This window comes from Lycium barbarum, chromosome 6 (assembly GCF_019175385.1).
Source record: "Lycium barbarum isolate Lr01 chromosome 6, ASM1917538v2, whole genome shotgun sequence".
Classification (NCBI taxonomy): Eukaryota; Viridiplantae; Streptophyta; class Magnoliopsida; order Solanales; family Solanaceae; genus Lycium; species Lycium barbarum.
In genome coordinates this window covers 20187962-20206038 of record NC_083342.1, presented here as the reverse complement: position 1 = coordinate 20206038, position 18077 = coordinate 20187962, and the positions used below count along the sequence as shown (strand labels likewise).

Genomic DNA, 18077 nt, shown 5'->3' with positions numbered 1-18077 from the left:
AGGGAGAAAGCCGAACTACCACGTAGGGAGGCAATGTCATAAAAGAGCCAAAACCACACCAAGATCAGGCTGACCGCGTGACGGGAGACATTGCGGAAAGTCACCGATCCACGATATGTGGGCTAGGCATTGCATCATGCTGAATCACGAGGTGAGGAGGCAAAAATCAGGGAACAACATAAAAGTGGGGAATAGCTATGCTTCAAGTTGAGAATGTGACCTATCCAAAGGATAACCATGGGATACCGAACAACCAAGACGGTTGCACAAGTACCACACTTGAGAATCGGGCATCAGCCTAGGAGGATCAATGTGAGAATGAAGACCTATGGTCACGTATGCGTGAAGCTATTTCCCCTTGAGCAGAGAAAATGAAGTACTCACCAGGAGTACGTCCCAAAAGTTCTTCTCAGTACCACATGGTACCCAAACATATGAGTTGCCGAAGATGCCTTGGTGCAGCAGGGTCTTTCCAGAGGCCATCTTATGTATAGATTGGTTTAGAGTTGAGCTTCAAGCAGCCACCAAGGTTAGGAAATAAGTAAGTCGTTATGTCAGTCACAATTTGTCCACCAGGACACTGGCTCAAATTGCAAGTCACTACGAGTCATGATATCAGCACGTGACCTTGCTTATACACCCAACAAGGTGAGTTACCCACAAGAGAAGAGGGTCCCTAACAGCATGGTTGGCGAGAGCGCCACACCAAGGGATGCCCACAATAGCCATCAGGCTATCATCACGATATTGGTGCCATACCAAGGGATGCACATAGGAGTCATCATATCATCAGATCATCGCCAGACATATGGTCATCAAGTCATCCACAGACATAGGGCCAGCAGACATGCGCCCTAAACATCGGCCACCAGGCCGCCATCATCGGCTATTGCCCGCCAAGGGCTTAGACATCATCTGCCGGGAGCTGTATCGCCCGCCGAGGGATCAGTAGTTGCCGCCAAGGACCCGGTCATCGCTCTCCTAGAGCGTCATCGCCCGCCAAGGGCTCATTGCTAAGCCTAGAGTGCCAGGGCGCACCAAAAGGCTCAGCCATCATCCGCCGAGAGCTGCATCGCCCACCGAGGGATCAGCTATTGCCGCCAAGGACTCGGTCATCGCTCTCCTAGAGCGTCATCGCCCGCCAAGGGCTCATTGCTAGCCTAGAGTGCCAGGGCGCACCAAAAGGCTCAGCCATCATCCGCCGAGAGCTGGATCGCCCACCGAGGGATCAGCTATTGCCGCGAAGGACTCGGTCGTCGCTCTCCTAGAGCGTCATCGCCCGCCAAGGGCTCATCCAGCATACGCCGAGGGCTGCATCGCTCGCCAGGGGCTCAGCTATCGCCCGCCAAGGGCTCGGACATTGCTCGCCTGGAGCGCCATTGCTCGCCAAGGGCCCCATCGCCATTGTTTCACCAAGAGATTAGGACATCTTGAAACATAGGCCTTATCATTTCAGTACTGCCGCCACCCATGTGGGGGAGTATTCACCCATTGCGACAGCATTGGGCCCATGCATTTCCAATTAGAGAAAAATCTTCCACAAGTAGAGCAAAGAGACCGCACCAAACATAGTGGGGGTTGCATGTGTCACATCAAGGCGTGCCAATCCTAAACCCGGCTAAAGATACAAAGGAAGCAGTACATCAACTGACTGTAAACTAAGTGCCCTAGTCAGGAAAGGTCTCAAATGTAAGTTACCAGGTGGAAGCAGACTTCCAAAAACGGATTTGCCATTTTGCTACAATCATCATATGCCTAGCAAGAGTGCCGCCACTTAAAGTTAGGTCACCAGAGGATACATCAGTTGCCGTGAGGATCATGGCGTGGTTGACAACAAGATCACCACGAAGTTAGCCACCAGAGGGTGCAAGCGCGGAGGCGCTTTCCAAGTGAACACCGGGAGGTGAAGTGCAGAGGCACGCTTGGGAGAAACTTGGGGGAGCAGTGCATGGGCACGACTCCATATTCAAGAAAAACACACAAGGGTTGCAAACCCACAGGATTTGGGGCCGCGATGTAAAACCCCGAGGGGTCAAACTCCGGGTTGTCGTTGGCGTTATGAGGCATCGAGGACGATGCCTAGCTCGAGTGGGGGAGAATGTTACGGGCTGCCTTCATTGTGCCTTGGCGCCCGTAACCCTGCATGCCCTGAGCGGGCCAAACGAGTGTCAGCCGCGCTGGCAGTGCCAACCGCACAGCCCACAGGCAGTGTCAGTCGCACAGGCAGTGCCAGCCCACAGGCAGTGTCAGTCGCACAGGCAGTGCCAGCCACAGGCAGTGTCAGTCGCACAGGCAGTGCCAGCCCACAGGCAGTGTCAGCCCCGCAGGCAGTGTCAGTCGTGCGGTGCACCAACATGGGTTCCGACGGACCAGAGTCCACAATCATCATAGATATGCCCCATTGCATATCCTAAGAGTAGCGAGGAAGTTCAGCAAGGATCTGAGATAAGCCCACGGGTCGTCGACGCACGAGCGACCCCGTGCGAGCCTGAGTGTCAGTCCCGAGCATTTCCGAGCCACAGATGGAATCTTGGGATTTCGGGTGAACACACCCTTCCTAGGATGTTATTGAATATGCTTACCAAGTTTGGCGTCATTTGAACATCATTTACCTAAGGGCTTGACTTAGCCAAGGAGCAGTGTCAGTGTCAAAGCTCCTAAGGCCATATCACATTCCACGAGCATGGGAATGAGATGAAACTTCATGGAGGAGTGAAGGAAGTCAAGAGAAAGAGTTAGGAACAGACGGCGCTTCATTTGGAGTTCGAATCATCAAGAAAGACCAAGTGTGATTCTCAGGCAGAATCATGTCCAGTGCTAAACCTTGGGTTTTTATTTTTAAAGCATATATAAGGGGGGCAGAGGTGTCTCAGCTCAACCAGCCTCCCTCGTACGTGCCACCATCAAGCCGTACTAAGTGAGCATCCTTGGGGGACAACCTCAAGGGCCTGCCTAGGCATCCCCATTGGATCCTAGCTACCCATACGAGTCACGCAACTCTATGGGCGGCGCTCGGCCACAGGCCAGCGTTGGGCGCCCAACGAGGCCCGGAGGCTTGACGTATGGACCGACTATGCCCTGCGGGCTATCCTTGAGAATAAGAAATCCCTCTGTGCCGATTGAACACTCGAGGCATCCATCCTAAGAGCCTCGTGTGTTGACTTGTGAGCTTGGCTCAGGTTCAGCCTAGCGAGCAAGGGTCCGTTGGCCTAGACGTGCAGTCGTAGGGCGACGCTGCACCGCGCAAGATGGAAGTATGTCGCGAGGGCTACATTTAGCAAAGCCGCATCATAGGCATACTACAAAGAACACCCATGACATAGGCCAAGGATTCAAGAGTTGCCCTACTCAGGCGTCGCACCGCTCGGGCGTACAGGCACCCGACCAGTGTCAAGCCAGAGGATTGGACTGTGCGCGCACCCGCGACGCTCAGCTCCTGGCGAGGGACTGTCATGTCCATAGCCAACCCCAAGTGAGAGTGCAGGCGAAGACAGAACATATGAAACCTGCCACAGGGGCATTCTAGCAAAGCAAGGCCAAAGCCTTGACATCGTCTCAGCAGCACCGTTGAAGCTAAGCCTCCAAAGCCATGGACTTAAGATCATGCCATGAGTCCTGGGACTATCATTAGGCTGGCTCGTAGTCCGCCTGGACTACGGGCGCCGCACGGGCCATTAGTGTACCACAGACACTATAAAGGAGGCGGCCCGTGACAGATAGCATGACCTTAAGTGCATAATAGCCTCATCTTCTCAGTATCTTATGTCCTCCCATACTTTACTACTTTGACTTATCTTGAGAGATTGATGTAGGAATCATCTTGGTGGTGATAGAGATAAATTGGTCCTATGTCTATTTTTGCCTAAACTAAGAATCAAAAAATGCAAACTATGAGTTATATACAGCCTAATATATGCTTAGCCTGCACTGTCTCATATTTGTTTATCATTCTTAGGCTTGCACTGAATAGATATTCTCATATATGCATGAAATATACAAGATATACGCATTCTGTATACACTTAGGTGTATATAGGATGGTATACTTTGTATATCATCAAAAGAAAACTCATGACTATACGTTAGTATGCCTGGTGAAAATGCTTGGGCTTGTTTTGTCTTCTTTTATTGCTTTGACATGTTTTGGGCCTATAATAGTGTTCTTTTACTGCTTTGACATGTATTGGTCCTGCCTCGGCCTTATTGCTTTGTCACTAAACTGGGCTTATCCCCCACCCTTTACTTGATTCATATTATTTTCAATATTGGGCTTTGTCCCTTGTGTGTCATGTAATTTCGGTCTGCCTGCACATTTTCTTTTCTCATTTACTTGGGCCTTTGTCTCTTTATTTTACGTGACGAATATACTTACTATGTATACACTGATATACATGATTCACGTATGTTATGTACTTAAGTCGTATTTTATCTAGTGATTAAGTTTAAATACCTTCTAACCAGTACTTTCTTTTTCCCTCTCTTTGTTTGCATGGGACTTCATCGTGGGCCACTTGGGCCATCTTTCCTGCTTGAAACCTGTTGGGCCTGAGGCCCAACCCCTTTTCTTATTCAATCGAGTCAGTTGGAGATAAAAATGTGTAAGGCCCAACCATGGGTGAAAATGGTCAACTGGTGGGCTTAGGTAGGCCCACCAGCCTAAAACCCCTTCTATTTTATTCCATATCTATGTATGTGTATATATTTGTATAATCGTTGTATATATAAACAAAAATTGTAATTATTGAAACCCAAATGCATTAGAATTTAGGAAAAACTCGTGTAGTTGGTTAAATATTTTCTAAAATGATTTTCAAGTTAAACACGGTTAAAATGATAATTGCACGAAATTGGGAAATACATATATATATATATGTATATGTATATATACGTTTCATAGTGTTAACTGATAAATTAAACGGTACAAATGAATTTGGACGGAAAAAGAGATTTGGGCCTTAAGCCCTTCACGAAAAAAAATCAAAAACGGAAGTGGATTATATTTTGGACTCAAGCGAAATCTGGACTTAAGTTATGCTGGGCCTGATTTATAGAACTTGGACTGATTTTAGTAACAAATTGGAGCAAAACGGATTTTTAGAAAATCCCAAGTGTGGAAATGGCTTTTTTAAACTGGTTTATAACTTAAAGGTTATTTTTAAACACTTTTGGGCCAAAAGCCCAAACCTTAAGGCAAATAAATAAAAGAAAATGCACTTGAACCTTAGTTGGCTCTGGAATGGAATATGGTTGACCAATTGAGCTTAAAATGGACTAAAACAAATAAATAAACTGTTTTCCCTATTTATACTTACAACCTATATTATTTATATGGACATATACTCCATTTATTTTCCTATACATATACAAAACTTATAAGGACAAAATCATGACATTAGGATCAAATTAGTAGGAACTCTACTTAAGAGAAAATCTTAAGTGTGTTTTGGTCCGAAAATGAAGTAAATTTAACCCGCTTATAACATTTTCTCAAAAAGAAACCAACGATTTCTCCTTAAAGGATATTTTTCCAAAAAATGGAGTTTTATGATTAGCATGACAGTTTTTCAATAAAGAAAATATTTTAGCAAATAATCACAATTAATCATACCTTGAAGCTCGAAGGTCAACCGTATTCTACAGATCCTTAATACTAGGGTGTTTAAAACCTTCCCTAAGAGATCACTAGAATCCTTACCTCGAACTCTGGTTTTAAAAGGATTTTTCTTTGTTTGAATAAACCCTTTTTACTCGGTTTTCCTAATTTCCTTTATAAAATTAGGTGGTGATTCTAAAAAATACGAAAATCCAAATAGAGTCCGCAACTTCTTAGTAGCTTTTATGCGTCCGCGAAAGTGAACCGTAATAGTTATTTTGGACATTAAATAGATTCTTCGAATTATCAAAACAAAAACTACAAATCAAACTAGAAAGTAAAGACAAAGAATTGAGTTACTATAAGGTAAACACCTAGATTACAAACCAAGAGAGAAAAAGATTGATATGCACCATAATATTTTAAGTATTTTACATAAAATTATACATGTAGTCGGTTTGGTTCGGGTTTTTTCGATTTTTTTTGCTTAAAATCAAAACGAAACCAAATAAAAAAGCATCGGTTTTTTTTGGTATGGTTTGGTTTGATTTTTTTATTTTTCCTGAACACCCCTAGTAAAGATGTACATAATAGGAAAGCTTATGGTTCTTCATTTGTGCATGCATATTAATTCATTTGTGAGTGCGAGAGTTGTTCGTTGATAATGTTGTGTCCTTAATTTACATTTGAGTGTGTGGACTTTTTCTTCATGTGACAGCACTTGTTTCATGATAGATAGGTGATGTTATTAGCTTTCTTTGAAAGAGTAGGTGAGTAAGCTTCAACGTGATGAGTTAGAGTCTGTCCTAAGGTTAGGAGCAGTGGCGGATTCAGGATTTCCACTCAGGGTGTTCGGAAAATAACTGAACCACTTGAGCTAGCCTTTTACATTTGTTCAGGATGTTCAAAAGTTAATATATGTACATGAACACAGAAAATTTATCCTAAATATACATTGTAATTTTTTGTCCAAGGTGTTCGGGTGAACACCCTAGGCTAGGAGTACATCCGCCCCTGGTTAGGAGTCTAAAAGTATGTTATTTACTTGAGTTGACTTGTACATCTTGCATGATGATAAAAAAAAAAAAAAAAAAAAAAAAAAAAAATGTATATTTGATGGTTTAATTTGCTATAGAACCTAATTGTTGTCTCAACCTATGTCATGGGTAGGAGGATTTAGAGTGCTAGCTTAAGTGATTGTAAGTTTAGAGTGTCAGAAATTGCTCGAGGACAAGCAAAGGTTCAAGTGTGGGGTTGTGATCGGCAACTAGAAGTACATATTTTTAGCTACATTCCTCCTCATATTTCATACTCTTTTCTTTTGGTTAAATTCATTTTATTCGCTTTATTTTTAATATTTGCGTTTTACTGTTACCGGAGGTGATTAGATGACAAGATGATGATTTTGATGCTAAAAAGTGATGAAAGTGGCTTTGAAATAGGAGTAGAAGTCAATATCAAAGATTGGGATCGAGTTAGGACCCGGGGGCCAAATACGCATGAGAAGAAGTTGAAAAAATGAGTATCGTAAGAAATGGCATGGTGCACTGTCCCACCTAGCAGGGAGTGCATCGCATCGGTGCAAGTTTTATAAAACCTGTAGATTCTAACTATTTGAAGTTTTGACTTGGTGCTTAGTGTCATGCGCCACCCCTTGCGGCACATCAAATCATATTCTGCGCAATCCGGGTCAGTTTTGGACTAGAAGTGGTATTTTCGTCCAAGGTCAATTCTACATATTATAAATACATTTTTAGACATACTTTTGAGAGACGGAGATCACAAGATTTATCCTTTCTCCTATTTTTGTAGTTGAATAATTAGTATGACATGTGCTTTTGCCACGAGCATGAATGACTAGTTTTCTGTTAGTCTTAGGTTCCGGGATTATCCATGAATATTGTAGTTTGGAGCTTTATGTTAGCATATATTTGATTATCACCTATTAGTTTAATTGGTTTACTATTTTATCTTGCGCTTAATTATTTAATTATCTGATCACCAATTGAATATTAGCTACCTATCTAGGTCTAACTAGGAAGAGAGGACGTAGATTGCATATAGGATAAAATAGAGCTTGTTCATGAACCAAGGAACACGGGAAACGGATTAGTGTTTCGGGAAACTAGTTTTGGAACTGTTATCCAATTGAAATATTATTTTGTTATTTTCTTTTGGCATCTACTTGCACTTTTCCCTTGATAGATGATTTTGTTTTTATTATTGTGTAAGACTCTTTACTTAATTAAAAATATACTTACTCACCTTGCTTAGTCAAATACAGGAGACGTAATTGCGTGTTTATTATTGATGATGACCATAGAAATATGACCATTGGTGGTAGTTTGAATAGGTGAGGGATATCTGTTAGGGTTTATCCTGAATTTCCTATCTTATTTGGATTCTATCATAATTGTATTTTACTTCAAAAATGATTTATTGGTAGAAAGGGTTTTCTTTGTGGAAAATGACTACTATATCTATCATATTTCTTGGAGAAGAAGTTTTGCACTTCTATAAGTTGAGGATATTCCCATCAAATAAGAACACGGAAAAACATCCACAATGTAGTTATTAAAGAGTTTTGTTTAGGGGAGATTATTCTTTCAATAGGTAGGTTTTATCTTTTTAATACTAGCCTTTCCAATATGTAGGTCACTTGATCAAATCATATTATATTATTATGCCTTTTAGTATATTTTTTTTCTTGTCTGATTTATCTCGTTCAAGGTTTGCAATTATTAGCTTCTGTGTGACGCTTTATTATTTCGATCCCAGCAATATCGTGAAGAGCCCACTAGCAATATCAACCTTGTGATTAGTAAAATGGATTCTTGAAATAGCTAACTAAAGTGGATACTCAATAGGATTGGAGAATCTACCTGTGACCCTAGAATATCTCGTTCGTCTTGATAATCTCAAAAGCATATTACTTGAATATTACTTGTTGATCATGTATACTTGTGTGAGGGGTGGATCTAATTAGGTACGCGCTTTGCGCGGGTACCTAGGTCGATGAATACATAATTTTAAAAAAAAATATATGTAAATATTATTAAATAACGTGTTTGAGTTATAAGAAATTAAATTTGAATAAAGTGTAAGCCTCTTAAAATGATAAATATTGATTTTATTTAGCTAACTAAAATAATGAAAAAACATAACTTCTTGTAATATTTGTTATCCCTTCAACTACCGAAATTATGCAATTGTCTACTTTTATAACAATCTGACTCTTGAATTGAGATGTAACGCCTAATTCTATGTTTGGAAGCTTGGTACAAGTCATATTTATTGTTTGAAACTTATTTAAGGGGTTGGGGCTAGTTTGGGGCAGGGTTTTCAAAATTCAATAGCTGCTGACTTTATTTTTTCTGGTGCAGTCGCTTTTGCGAAATAGGGCTCATTTGCAATAACCGGTATTGCGAAAAAAGCAGACTTCTGGGGGTTCTCCTTTTGCAAGGGATTTTCCGCAATTGCGAGGGTCGAATTGGACCGAGGAGGAGGATGAGGGAAAGGGCGTGAGGAGCAGGGGGTTTGTGTAGAATGTAGATAATAAATTTTTAAAAGGAAAATTTATTTGTCATAGTTATCTCTAAGACTTATTTATGAATAATAACTGTCTTATGTTTTATTTAATTTTTGTAGCTTTATTTTTCCAAAATTACATTTCATAACTGGTCCAATAACTTTTGAAATACATGTACCTCTGTATTCTCCCTCACTACATATTTAAGATTTATCATCTTCTCCAAATCCTAAAAAAAAAATCTCTCTCCTCTCTCCCCTTCCCCTCACTGCCGCCTCTCTCCCTCCCTTTCTCTATCTCGGACCTCTCTTCTCCTTCAGCCAAAATTCGTGAGGCAACTGAGCGTTAAAGCTCGTAGAAACTGTAGCAACGTCGTTGTTGCACAAGTTGTTGCTGCTTCCTAGTCGAATAACAACCATGACTTTACTCCGGCGGCTGCTAAAGCCGTTGATGCCGCTGCCATTGCTCATGTTGTTGATGATGATGAGGTGGCAGCGACGGTGGTGGAACGACCCCAAATCTGACAATACACTCAGATCTGAAAAAGAGGGAGAAGTGGGTTTCACCGGAGCCACCACTACCACCACCACTATTACTACCATCTCCATCTCCATCTCCAAACTCGTAAAAAACATTAAGGTTCTAGTTCTTCAGATCTGAACTCCATATGTTTCATGTATTAATGATTTTTGGTAGTGGTTCGGTATGGTTTTTGGAGTGGAGGAGGACAGTGGTGGATCGAAGAAAGGCGGCGGAGGAAGGAAGAGGTTTTTTCTAGTTTGTTGTGGTGGTTCGGTAGGGTTTTTGGAGTAAAGCAGGATGGTTGATCGGAAGAAAGGCGGCGGAGGAAGGAGGAAGGTTTTTCCAGTTGTTGTGGTGGTTCGGTAGGGTTTGTGATTGTGGTGTTTCAATATATTTCTGTGTATTTCGCTATATTTCAATGTACTGTTTCAGTATATTTCAGTGTACTGTTTCTGTATATTTCGCTATATTTCAATGTATTTCTAATTTACGAAACAGCTTCTAATACATTTCATTGTATTCCATTGTATATACGCATACTACAATTTTATAGTTCTTAAACAATCAACCATATTTCATTGTATTCCAGTGTATATTTTTTCTGTATTTGGAAGTATTTCTAAAAGTTTGGAATTGAGTAATTTGGAGAGAGAAACATGGGTTGTTATGAAACTTCAGCTGTTATGCGTGATACATGGTTGATTTAATTTGACTTACCATTTAAAATGAAAGAAGACAACATGTTTCACAAATACAGCCTATTTTTACTCTGTCAAATTTTGTATTTTCGTGTATTTCAAAAACGCGAAATACAACCGAATACAAAAAAAAAAAAAAAAAAAAAAATAACAAAAAACTTTTGAATGGAGTGATTTTGATAGAGAGACATTAGCTGTAATGGATCCTCATGAGGTTTGCGTGAATCATGGAACCATTAATACAAATTACCATATAATTTGAAAAAGATTTTTATTGCCATAAATATAGTCTTTTTTTTATTCAACAGCCACGCTGTATTTCACTGTATTTAAAAAACGCGAGATACAACTGAAATACAGCCAAAAGCAGCTACGAATTGTAAATCTTCAACTTATAGCTATAACTTGTTAGAAGCTGTTAAAAGGTATTTATTTGTGTAAATTTTACTTTTTAAAATGTGTCATTAGCACTAACTAAAAAAGTGTCCCTCCTGCCATATTTTAAGACTGTCTGAAATTTAAATAAAAACCTAAAAAAAAAAGCAGCTCGGTGCGCTAATCTCTAGCTATGCGTGGGGTTTGGAGAAAAACCGGACCACAAGACTCTATTGTACGCACCGGCATATCCAATAATGCATACACAAGTTCGATAGAACTAAGAACCAGTGCTTAGATGTCAAACACTATATATTTACTACACAAGTATAAATAGAGTTAAATAGATATTTCATATTTTACTCTCTTAACTTAGAACCCACAGTTCTACATATTTTATTCGCCACCACAAGGCATTAAACTGTGATTTAATGGTGCTACTTTCTTGACAATACAACAACGGTAAAAATTGCTTCAGCTATACGTCATGGACAATATATATGTTATAATAACCTAATAGACACTTTTAGCTCTTGAGGAACTTCCAGGGCCCTGTTCCAGTTCCTATCCTGCAAATGATAAAAACAAAAAATAAACAGATTAGCTTGTGCTTTTCAAGTGCTTTATTTCAAATCCATTTTATTTAGAGTGCATTAGCAATTAACCATACCTCCAGAAGCCTGCTAAAGCTCTGAGGCTCATATAGATGGTTAGAGCCACCCAAATTCCAACGAATTTATAACTTGATGAAAGAATCAACAAGAACATAATGCTGAATAAAGCCACTGTTACCTGAAACAAAAGCATTTCTCGTCATAAATATTTAAACTTCATAGATTCAACCCTTTATGTTTAACCCACTGAAATTATTACATATTGGCAATTATGAGTTCAGAATTTAATATTTGTTGAAATTTAGTGACTTTTCACACATATATAATGTTTTACATCTTTGGTTTCTATTTTAAACTTTTCCACCAAACTTTACTTATAAATCCGTCATATTAGAGCTTTCTAGGAAGTACTTGGTATTACGATAATTGGAAGAACAATACCTAAACCCAGTTGTCTTCCTGGTCATCAACACAAGAAAAGGGCTGCATAGAAAAATCCCTTTTTTGTGTCGAAATGAAAAGAGTAATGATTCAGGTCGGAGGTGGCAAAAAGGGCAAGTACATTTTAGCTTGAGGATATGTTTGATTGGTGTTGTCGATAGAACCCAAAAAAAAAAAAAAAAAAAAGGAATGCCATGTGAGCTTACCATCGAGTAGGCAGCATATGCAAAGTCAGATGCGCCAAAGTTTACACCATCAAAGACAAAGGCCAGGGCATTGATAGGTTGTGTTGCTGCGACAAACTGACAGGGGAAGAAATTGTTAGGTCTAAAATCCAATACTTAACTTCGAAAAGTTTGCTAAAGTGTATCGACAGGCATATTAGGAGGATATGTTGAATACCGGAATACCAACACCAATTAGGTGGATGACATTGACGTCTTTTGTAAATAATCTAGCTCCAAAGTGTAAACCAACTCCAAGGATAAGTGATAGCACCAATCCCAGGACTAATCCCAGCTGCAATTTTCAAGAATTTGGAGGTAAAAAATAGTTCATTATTAAGGATACACGAACATCTACTAATAGAACAACTAAAAGTACCTGTAGTACTCTTGATGCTGTAGCAGTAGCCCTATTGAAGTCCTTCTGAGCAAATGCACTTGCTAATATTGCCTGATAGAGAAAAGAAAGGTCAAAGTTCTGAATTTTGTTTACTTTTGATAGTTTTTCTGCTTTTGCAGGTTAGATTAGAAGATTAAAATCAAGCTCTAAAAACAATCCAAATGTTACATCACTACATCAGTACAAACTGCATTATAGATATATGAATCAAGACATTAGACATGTCTCTCAGATTGTCCTTATTCATCTATATAATATATTGTTTGTCCACAAAAGATTAATATTACTTAGTAATCTACATTAGGAAAAAAAACTTGTATTGCTAATTACTAATTTACATATGGCTTCCAAAGTGAATTATATGTTTGCATTATACTGAAGAACAATGTAAGGGGCTAACTCACTTCGAGAAATACTATAATCCCATAGCCAAAGCTTAGTTGATATGGCAACATATAAATATCAGTTTACATATGGTGATAGGTTATTTTGAGAGCGATAATGGCGATACTTCTTCAGTAAATCAGGAATTCAAGGACAATATGGTACATTTTTGGATAGATTGTGTTCCACTTTGTTACTTAAGCACTTGAAATAGATTTAACTAATATTAGATGCTAGATAGGAAGGGTGGTGACTGGTGACATAAGATCCTTCCCTCCTTGTCTAATTCAAGCAAGATAGCAGCAATCACTCAAATACTCATATGTGAAATTCATGCAAATCCATATTGAAAGTTAAGGAAAGTGAATCACAGCCAGAGGCGGAGCTAGGATTTGAAGTTTGTGGTTTCAGGATTCTAGCTCTTTTAATAAGTTACTGGATTCTAAATTAATAATTCGTACATATTAAATGGATTTCTTAAGATAAATACAGATTTTGAACCAAAATTACTGGCTGTGCCCCTCCCAGCGAAAAGAAAGCCTTGGTCGGAACTCAGAACCAAAGAGGCAAGAGCAGCAAGGCTCGCTACCGGAAGCTTAGCAGCAATAAAACGTAGTTCCACCCCAAACTGAATCGCTTGTTTTTCGTATCATATGGCTAATAATTTATTCAAGACCGTTGAAAGAATTTGAGTTTTAGCAAAATGATTAGGAAGATCATATATCACCTGACCGGCAACAGCCAACCCATCAGCTAGAAGAGATACAGCCAACCAAACCTGCAAGCAGACCTGAAATGCAGCCATTTCTGTGGGTCCTAATCTTGCAGCCAATGATGCAGCTAACGTTACACAGAACGTCACTGCTATGACCCTCATTAACAATAGAAATCCTGAAATTCCGGGAAAAAAGAAAGAGAATGAAAAGAAAAGGAGAGAACAGTTATGAACTAATTCCTTCTTATACTTAAAATTAGATACTTAACATTAGAAACTTTCTTTAATTAGTAAATCAAAAGAAGAACGATATCTGGTGAATAAAAGCACTGATCTTATTTGTTTTGCGAGATTATTTGTTCTTCGATGATTTGTGTTGAGGATGTACCAGAAAACAAAAGAAAAACTACGCATTTGTCAATAATTAACTTTTTACAAAGATTCTGCAGACTGAAAACATTTCAGCTTATCATGTAGCATTTACAAGATTTTCTGTTATAAATTCAGAGTTCCGATAACTGCAAAATCATGGTAAAGAGTAATCATAAAACTAAAATATGGAAACAACCTGCCTAATAGGGACACAATAAGAATCTAACATAAGTATTTCTTAAGCCTTGTTATACCAAAACTATAGAACAATCTTCGTTGTGTATATATTTATATTAACGACTTCGGAGAAAACCTCACCATTTGTAAGAAATCGAGCAAATTGCAGATGCTTTAGACTAGGAGGTAAGAGATCAACTTTTTCCATCAATCTCCAAAAAAGTATTACTGAAATTAGGTACCTGCACTACCAAGTCAGATAAGAGTCTATGAAATCACATGAGCAATGATATGTTGAAAAACTGTTCCCTCACAATTATTGTTTTTCTGGAGACGTTGATAATCTACTCACTGTGAAATTACATGAGCAATTGCAGCGCCTCTGACACCCATACGGAACACAAAAATGAATATGGAGTCCAAAATTATATTTGTCAAATCTCCAGCCACTGATGAGATAAACAGAAAAGGAAAAGAAAGAAACTAAGTTAGATTCTACTTATTGTCCTTGTTCAAAACAGAAGTAAATCTTTCTTAAAATGAATTTGAACTTCACCAGTTGCAAAAAGTGGAGTTTTTGTATCTTTAAATCCTCGAAAAACTCCTTGCATGGCCAATGAGAGAAGAACTGCTGGTGCACCGAGTGACCTCAATTTCAGGTACTCTTGTGCTGGTTTTAGCATGGGTGATCCCTGTAATATCAGAGGAATAAACAGAGGCGGATGGAGCATATATCCAACGGGTTCAATTAACTTAGTATTTGTGACACGGAATGTACATATATATGTGGCAGATCGCTAAAATATTTTCTGCGTAAAAACTGAAATTAGCTACGAACTTTGTCGTTGATCCGTCTTTAAATTGCTCGTAGCTAAGATAATCTTTGATAATCCATCACTAAATAATTAAGCGACAGATTTGTTGTTTAGCTACTTATTTATTTTGTAGTGATTACACAAATATTATATTTTTGAACCTATAATTAGAAAATGAGTTCAGTGCTAAGAGCGTAAAAGAATGAACTTGTCAAGTTTAAATCTTGAATACTGAGAATAAATATTGGCTAACCGTATGATCCCCTCCCTTCCTCGGCCCAAGAAAAAGAAAGAGTAGACATAAGATTGCAAGGGGGTTGAACATTTGCATTTCACTTGAGAGAATGTTGTGTCTTTTGTTACTTTATTAAGAGCTTTACTTACAGATTTGACTCCCATGAAGTTTAATAAAGGCTTTGCTCCAGAAATTAGAAAGGCTGCTTGGATGAGGCCAAGGATGGCACCGATAATTAATGCAGAAGATGCAGATGGAATGTGCCTCTTTTCAGGCTTTGGCTTCACAACTTCAAAGGTAGTAGCTATCTTTCCGGACTTGTACACACTCCCTACAGAATTAAATGAGACGTAAATTTATCCATATAGTGTGACAAAAAAACATGTTGAACGGAGATTTCCAACGTACTATTTTGGGGTATTAGCTCTTTGTTTTCACTATTTGATAGCAATTCTGCATCTAATCCTTCAGCATCTTGTGATTGTGAATCCTGGCTTTCAGTATCTCGTGGTTCGGGGCTTACTTTTGTGATGGTATCCTCCTCGGCAACAAAAGAGGTAGTGACACTGACTAGTGGGAATATTGCAATCCTTGACGCTTGATTGAAAACAGCAATCGAAACTCCAACAGCAGCAAGCTCAACAGGGCCTATATGAACAAATTTGGATGGTTATGACTTATAAATCTGTTTCTGTAAAGTGTTTGTGAGTAAATCTAATGGATTTTACATGGCTATAATCTTGTCATCTTTTGTGCTTATTTCATAAGCAAATAATTAACTATCTTGCTAAAGTTGGGATAATTACCTTTTTGGACCGCTCTAAAACATAATAGCCGGCAAATGCATATGTAATGTATATTAAGTATAAATATACATACTGTATACACAAATATACTAGTGTATACAAAAACATACATATAATATATATATATTTGTCTACACAAATATACATAATCAGGGTATATGTTTTACATACTTTTTCTAGCGCAGTAATTAATTTCGGCCGAGCGCCATAAATTTAAAAAAGTAATACCTATTTGGCCAATGAATGCTGTATCAACCAGAGATGCAATAGGATCTGCTGTTAAAGCTAGTGCAGCTGGGAGGGCAATTGTTGCAATCTCTCGGCCTAACTCATCCAATTTAAATACTGATCTGCTCATACCACACAATTAATTGGAAAAGAGAAATGCATTACTAGTAAATTGTGAAATCTCAACTCAAAAGTTTCTTAGGATATTAAGCTAATATCAGCATATAGCACAACTTTTCTAAGCTTAAAAAAAAAAAATTTAAAAAATGGAGAGAAAAGAAAAAGCTGAATTGAATGAACAATTCCATCATCTAAAACAAAAATTGATCCAATGGAGTTTCAAAACTAATTGAGTATAACTACTGGATCACCTAAAAGATAACTACAAGTGACCATCCTTAATAACTGAAATGAGTAATCTTTTTTTTTTTTTTTTTTTTTTTTTTTTTTTAAAGTACAGATTACCTGCTACAACATGTAAATGTAGGGGGTATGAACAACATCTCAAATGGAAAGTATAAATGAAAAGGAACCACTTATAAGCTATTGGAATACTCTAGGTTTTATGGAAAAAATCGTGCGTACTTGGGCTCAAGAGGATAATATCACATCATGTTAAAAGTACTTCCGGGATGGTTTAGCCCAACAGTAAAAACATGTTAGACAGACTAATAGAGCATATATGTTTTACAATGATGATCACAAATATGAACAAGGAAAAAGACTTAGAAATACCTTGCTTCCCTAAATAAAATGCAGAGTGGGAATCTTCCATTATCTGAATATGGAGCTTCTTTTTCTGTCATACTAATAGCTAACTCGCCAAAAAAATGGTTTCCACTGCTCTCCCTGAAAATGTCAAATTTCCAGTATTAAACACAATTCTGATTTTCTTCACATACATACAACTTAATTAACATACACATTTATGTACATGTTTTTTATGAATGGAAAAAAAGTGAAGGAAGCTACACTTAACAAAGTCACAACTCACAACTGACTTCCAAGAAAGTTGATTTTGAAAGTCAAGTTTCAAAACTAATTAAGACCAAACAAAGAAAGAAGTTTCAATAATTCAAAGTTCAGTGAAGAAAGGAAGTATCATTTGCTTGAAAGATAGTACTTAAACTTACCAACTTACGAGAATTTTATTAGCTAGGAAAATGGAAAGAAAGAGAGAAAAGCATAAAATTCGAAGAACAGTTGTGGTAGCTTTTGATGAAATATTTCATTGTTTACTAAAAAAGTACCTCACTATTAAAGGACCTAAATTAATGATGCAAATGAGAGGTAAACAATTTTCCTTTAGTGCAAAAGTTTCTCTTTTTTTATTTTTGTGTATGTACATTCTATAGGCTATAATATTTTTGGGTCCTACAATTTAGTTGATAAAGTTTCTCAAATTCTTAGAAGACCATAGTCATGAAGTTTGAGTTGACACGTGTCTATATTGAACTTCGAGGAAAACCACATACCATGGAAATTCTACCTGGTTGTTGTAAATATCATATACATTTTGTTTGTCCATTGACTGGAGTCAAAGTTGACCAAGTTAATTTAAGGCTTGATACATATGTAGCCCTAAACTTATTTTTTTTTTCATTTTAGCACCTCAATTATGTGTTGTTCACTTGTTCCTATTAAACCCATGAACTTGTCCTCAAGTGTGTCTTCTAAATCTGATTTTTATTAGAAGCAAAAAATAAATTATAATAATGAAGGTAAAGTAATATTTTAGACGTGTGGTAAGTTATTCTTTTGGTCATGGATGTGTCGGTTTCTGCTGGTTCTGCTCTTTCACTGCTAGCTTAATTAAGAGCTTACTCTTTTTTTCCCTCTCAATTGTTGCTAATCTTAGCTAAAAATGGCATAATTAAATTAGAATATATATTAGCATGTTGCTACATTGACGATAGAATACTATGTAAATCAGATTGTGTTTGATAGACA

At 38.1% G+C, this 18077-nt stretch overlaps 1 protein-coding gene and 1 long non-coding RNA gene across 6 annotated transcripts; one reads left to right on the top strand and one right to left on the bottom strand.

Annotated features, from left to right (window-relative positions):
• The first annotated feature begins 5071 nt into the window (after positions 1-5071).
• LOC132643575 (uncharacterized) lies at positions 5072-10100 on the top strand. The gene is made up of 2 exons (XR_009583669.1): positions 5072-7281; positions 8976-10100. It is a non-coding gene; the product is annotated as an uncharacterized LOC132643575 (long non-coding RNA).
• Positions 10101-11010: 910 nt separating this feature from the next.
• On the bottom strand, positions 11011-17493 carry LOC132643573 (protein DETOXIFICATION 42). Of its 5 annotated transcripts, none has more exons than XM_060360029.1 (14): positions 17378-17493; positions 16863-16976; positions 16128-16249; positions 15502-15741; positions 15243-15424; positions 14600-14735; positions 14396-14492; positions 14185-14285; positions 13507-13670; positions 12375-12446; positions 12174-12290; positions 11978-12073; positions 11387-11508; positions 11011-11285 (listed from the first exon to the last, which is right to left on the bottom strand). In XM_060360029.1, exons 1-14 carry the CDS (start codon positions 17473-17475, stop codon positions 11243-11245), a joined length of 1704 nt encoding a protein of 567 aa, XP_060216012.1. In that variant the 5' UTR covers positions 17476-17493; the 3' UTR covers positions 11011-11242. The 5 variants fall into 5 exon arrangements, with proteins under 5 accessions (XP_060216012.1, XP_060216014.1, XP_060216013.1 ...); XM_060360031.1 differs by having other exon boundaries at positions 17269-17404; XM_060360030.1 differs by having other exon boundaries at positions 17261-17400.
• Positions 17494-18077: the final 584 nt, after the last annotated feature.